At 60.0% G+C, this 5,445-nt stretch overlaps 1 protein-coding gene across 2 annotated transcripts; it reads left to right on the top strand.

The window, feature by feature from the left end:
- Positions 1 to 97: 97 nt before the first annotated feature.
- On the top strand, positions 98 to 5,044 carry FEV (FEV transcription factor, ETS family member). 2 transcript variants are annotated; one of them, XM_061370232.1, is made up of 3 exons: positions 98 to 681; positions 1,647 to 1,721; positions 4,113 to 5,044. In XM_061370232.1, the coding sequence occupies exons 1-3, from the start codon at positions 630 to 632 to the stop codon at positions 4,622 to 4,624; spliced, it is 639 nt and encodes a 212-aa protein (XP_061226216.1). In that variant the 5' UTR covers positions 98 to 629; the 3' UTR covers positions 4,625 to 5,044. The 2 variants fall into 2 exon arrangements, with proteins under 2 accessions (XP_061226216.1, XP_061226215.1); XM_061370231.1 differs by lacking the exons at positions 98 to 681; positions 1,647 to 1,721 and adding an exon at positions 2,158 to 2,401.
- Positions 5,045 to 5,445: the final 401 nt, after the last annotated feature.

The raw sequence follows: 5,445 nt of genomic DNA, 5'->3' as shown, positions 1-5,445 counted from the left end.
GACCCCAGGGCTGTACTGAGGACCCCAGGGCTGGAGAAGGGGCAGGCACAGAGCCCTGTGGCAGGCAGCATGGGTGGCTTGGAGGGATGGAGGCAAGCAGGATGATGCCAGTGCTGAGCAGTGAGATGTGAAGGGCAGTGTGGGGACCACCGTTCCCGCCGGCCGGCCTTGTGGACTGGAGGGCGGGATGCTGGTGGGAGTCCAGGCCCGGGCAGTCTCCAGGCAGTGTCCGAGCTCCGCTCCCAGCTGGGATGGCAGAGCCGTGTTTGCGAAGAGTTAAGGAGGCGGAAGATGCAGGAAGCGGCCCGAGCCGCTCTCCATAGAAACCCGCGGCCGTGATTAAAGTCTGATGCGGGCCCGATAGAGGGGGGGGAGGTTGGGGGGGGGGGGCCCCCCCGCGCCCGCTTTAATTACAGCGGAGGAAATTGCTGGAGCCGGGGCCCCGAGCCCCGGCGCGTTGCCTGGAAACTCCCCCCCCCCCCCGCCTCCCCCGGCCCCTGCCCGTCCCCTGCCTGTCCCGCTGCCATTTATTCGCCATCAGCTGCTCCCTGATAAAGTGGAATAATAATAATAATAATAGGGGCAGGAATATTAAAACATGCAGCCCGCGGGCCGCCCCCACAGCTGCCATGAGACACGGCGCCGGAGCGGTGCCACTGCTGCTCAACATGTACCTGCCAGGTACGGGCGGACCCCCCCCGGCCCCGCTGCAGCGCCGTGCACCGCACAGCACCCGGCCCCGCCGCTGCCCCGGGGCTCTCCTCTGCCCGTCTCCCTCAGCGCCCACCCTGCCTTTCCCTCTCTCTCTGTCCGTCCTCCTTTCCTGGCTCCCAGACCCACAACCATCCCTTCTTCCTTCCTTCCTTCCTTCCAGCTGCTCTCAGAGCCTTCCATGCCCGCACACCCATCTTCCATTCCATCCTTCACCCACTCAACGTCTCCCTGTCCTTCCATCCCTCCATCCACCCTTTTGTCCTTCCAACCCATCTTTTCACATACCCACCCTTTCCCTGTGCTTCCACCCACGCTTCCCCCCCACACCTGTCCCTCTATCTCCGCTACCTACCATTCCCTCCATCTACCCTCTGTCGCTTCCACCAGCCCGTTCATCCACGGTCTTGCCCATTACCTGCCCTTCCTTCAATCTGTCTGCCTCTCATCTTTCCTGCCCTCCTTCTAATCCTTCCCTCCATGTACCCACCTCCCTTCTGTCCTTCCACCCGTCCATCCACCCATCTCTCCTTCCTTTCATTCACCTATCCATCTATCTCTCCTTTTCCAAGCCGTCCACTCTCCAAACACCAACACTGGTTCTTCCTACCATCTGCTGCTATTGCCACCCATCCTTCCACCCCACCCGCCTCCTCTCCCTGTGCCCCCGTAGCTCTCTCCCTCTCTCCTTTTCTTCTCCCTGCCCCAGTCCGTGGGGTTTTCTATTCCTATTTAAAAGCTTCCCCGGCTCGGTCGGAAATCGGATTTCCTTTTTCCTGGACGCGTTTCCTGGCTTCGCTGCGGCGGCGGGGCAGGAGAGGGGGAGCGGCCGGGGGATGCGGGGAGCCTGCCCGCGGGTAGCAGCCGGGGTTCGCGGTCCCGCCTGGCTCCAGCCCCCCCCTCCACCCCCACCCGCGCCCCTTTTTCCCCCCCAGATCCAGTCGGGGAAACTTTGTTCAAAGACGGGAAGAGCCAGGCGTGGGGGTCTCTCAGCCCCGGCGTGCAGAAAGGTAAGAGCCCCGCTGCCTCTTCTGCCGGCCCGCCCGGAGCGGGCACTCCCCGGAGCACAAGCATCCATCCCGCCCCACAGCCATCGGGGCCCCCTTCCCGCCCCTGTGTCCCGCTCCCTGCTGCTGCGGGCGGCTCGGGCCACGGGCACCCCGCCGCTTAAACCACCGGGGAGAGCCCCGACGGGCAGGACCAGCCGTCCCGTTGCAGCAGAGCGGAGCAAGGTGCCCAGCGCCCGCGGAACCCTGCAGCAGGGCAGGTGCGGGGTCCCAGACAGAGTCCCCCAGGTGCTCCAGGGATATCAGATGGGGAGGGAGCTGCCAACCAGCCCGGGAGCCGGGCGGGTTAATCCGGGCTCGGGTGACACGATCCTGGGAGAGGGGGAATGAGGTGACATGAGGGGGGATTTAGTGACATGGTTTAGCGGTGGATTTGGCAATCCTGGGGTAAAGGTTGGACTTGATGATCTTAAAGGTCTTTTCCAGCCTAGCTGACTCTATGATAGGTGAGATACTACCCGGGAAGGAGCTGCCGGTGAGGGGCTGGGACTCAGGCAGGGCACAGCTTGTCTCGGCTGGGACAGGATGGATCCTCAGGAGTTGGAGCCGTGCGTCCAGGGAAAACCATGCAGGGGCCCCGGAGATCAGCCGAGGGCTAGCCGGGATGCAGCCCGGAGCCAGCTGTGAATGCAGCAGCACTGGCCATCGGCCACTGTGGTATTTGGGACGTGTAGCTTGCCTGTCTGGCAAGGAGACAGGGGCCAGAGGGTGCTCTGAGCAGGAAAAGGGGAGCCCTGGTTTTGGAGTAGGAGGGGGGACCCTTTTGCATCTGCACTGCGGACTCTGCCCCGGCCATACTCCGCGCACTGCGGCAAGAAGGACCTTTCTGGATCCCTGGAGCTTTCTTTAGGGAACTGCCTGGTGCTGCAGCATAGCACCCTGCGGCAGGCAGGATTGAGCCTTGCCACCCCATCCAGCTGCACCCCAACACTCTCCTGCCCTCCTTGCATGGGTGGAAGATAGCAGAAGCCCAGGGTGAGGACTGAGGATGTACCCGAGGGAGGAGGGATTCCCACCTTGGTCTCAGGTTGGTGAATTTGGAAGTATAATACTTTGGAAAGACCTGGACTCACCTGCTTGGATCAGGATGTCTAGGTGGGGTTTGGCGGAATGGGGATGGATGGGGAATGGCTGTTCCCTTCTTATTCTGGAACAAGAATTGGGGGGGTTCCAGATAAAATAGGTGGGTATGGAACGAGCAGGACAAGGTGGTTCTTAGTGGGAAGTGTTGCTGAGCGGTGCAACTGCCTGCTGCAGCAGTTGTGAGTGCTAAAACTCTATATGGGACCCAAGCACCTTTAGACAAAATAGGGGCAGAATAGGGGCACGGATATCACTGTGCTACAAGGGCCAGAATCAGAGGCAGGGATGTACAGGGGGTGCTGTTTGAGGGGAGGATAGAAGGGGGTCTAGGTAAGTGCAGAGCTGATCTGCGGGGTAGCTGGGTCCCAGAGGTGGGACTGATCATCACCGTAAGCTCCAGGGACCCTCTCTCATGTTTTCTGGCCAGACCCAGCAAATCCTGTTCTTGTGCCTCGCCATGGGCATGTCCAGGTGTGCCTAGCTTTGTGTATGCACAGGCTGGTACAGGAGCATCTCAGGCACTCAGAAAGGGTGCTCCTCAGTGTAAGCTGTGGATGCAACGGCCATGGCTCAGAAAGGGCAGTTTTCCTCTGGAAATAAGGAGCAGTGATGCCAGATTCAAAGCTGCAGCAGGTCCTGTCCTATTCTGGTCTCTCCTTTCCCTGTACCCGCCTATGTCTGTCAAGGGTGCAGGTGAGAGCAGTGTTGCACTCTGACTTCAGCTTACTGTGGGGACATCCCTGTAGGGCACTGTACCCCTTAGAGATGGGAAGGGGCTGTGCTGTGACACCAGCTCAGTTTCAAGCAGAGGTGGCAAAACATTTGTTCTGGGATAGACCAGGGCACTGCTAAGATACGTCCTTCCTGGGGCTGCAGATGAAAGAACCAAGCCAGATCCTCACACCAAAGCAAATGAGCAGGTGTTCATCCTCAGCAGGGTGTGAATCAGGGTGGGAGGGATGTGGGGACCCTGGATCCAAACCCACTGAAGCCTGCATTGAGGTCTGAGCATCCTACCCCTGTCTTGAGGTGCACAAGCATCTTCTCCTCCTTTTGCTTGGGGCGCAGGAAGGGATGCTGCAAGGGAGACACAACCTCGCTACCATCTTCTGTGTCTCTAGAGCAGGGAAAATGTAACCTGGGTCTGGGAAGTGGCAAAATATCAGGGGGTCAAGGAGACTGGGGCATATCTTGCCCAGTTCTTTCTGCCCTGAGAGGGAGCTTTAACCTCTCTGGGGCCTGGCCTTGCAGGCAGCGGGCAGATCCAGCTGTGGCAGTTCCTGCTGGAGCTGCTCTCGGACCGGGCCAACCTGAACTGCATCGCCTGGGAAGGCACGAATGGGGAGTTCAAGCTGATCGACCCCGACGAGGTGGCGCGGCGCTGGGGCGAGCGGAAGAGCAAACCCAACATGAACTACGACAAGCTGAGCCGGGCGCTGCGCTACTACTACGACAAGAACATCATGACCAAGGTCCATGGCAAACGCTACGCCTACAAGTTCGACTTCCATGGGCTGGCTCAGGTGTGCCAGCCGACTGCTCCCGATCACACCCTCTACAAATTCCAGGGAAACCTGGCCCCACTGCCCTTCTCGGGCATCTCCAAACTCAATCTCATGACCTCGGGGGTGACACCAGCTGGCTTCTCCTATTGGCCTGGCTCCAGCCCATCCCTCTACCCTGGGCATGGGCTGCAGCCCTCTGCCCCATTCAGCACCATGGCAGCCTCCCACCTCAACAACATGAACAACCACTACCATTAGAGGCTCAGCTGTGCCAGGTGCATGTCCCTGGCAGCGTGGGGCTGTGGAGCTCTGCAGGGAGGAATGGGGGGTGGGATCATGCCCTGCTCTCAGCTGCCCCTTTTTAGCTTTGGAGAGTGGTGTGATGTGTGAGGGGTGCTTGCAGGGTAGGTGGGTTGGTTCCCTGAGGTGGGTAGCTGGAGGAGAGAAGTCATCTCAATTTAGGATGAGGAGGGATCCATCACCCTGGGAATGCACATGGATACCTAAAGCAGGGTGCGAATGGAAGGAAAAACCAAGGGCTCACCTCCTGGCAGGGTTCATGCTCCCCCCACCTTTCCGTTGCAACATGCTGCCCACCCCATGCTCTGCCCTCAGCCTGTTCCCCTCTCCCTGCGGAGAGGAGCTGGGTCCTGAGGGCATCAGCATCTATGGGTGCATGTTCCACTGGGGCGGGGTAGGGAAAGGGACCCCCCCCCCCCCTCCTTGGTCCCCCACCTTAGCCTCCAAAGCTTTCCTTTCTTCCATTTCTACTACACCTCCTGCCAGTGGTGGCTTCCTCCAGACCTCAGGAGAAGCCTTCATATGGAGAGGAGATGCCCTTCATGGGTTGAGTCCTGCCCAGGGGTTGGAGGAGCCAGGGGCAGGTGTGGGGGGCACAGCCAGCCCCTCAGGGCAAGGCAATAGCCCAGAGGCAGCACCCCTGCAGCCCTCCCTTCTCCCCAGCGCCTGAGGACCATGTCACAAGCAGGACAGTCTCCAACACCCTACACAGAAGCCTATGTCCTGCTGGTCACTTCCAAGTTTAAGGATCCAGTTTTACTGTCTTCAGACCCTCATAT

Source organism: Neopsephotus bourkii, unplaced genomic scaffold (assembly GCF_033783945.1).
Source record: "Neopsephotus bourkii isolate Nb327-2 ecotype Australia unplaced genomic scaffold, CSIRO-AGI_Nbou_v1 NB_1526, whole genome shotgun sequence".
Taxonomy (NCBI): domain Eukaryota; kingdom Metazoa; phylum Chordata; class Aves; order Psittaciformes; family Psittacidae; genus Neopsephotus; species Neopsephotus bourkii.
Note: the sequence above shows the minus strand (reverse complement) of the source record. Positions and strands in the feature narration are given on the sequence as shown.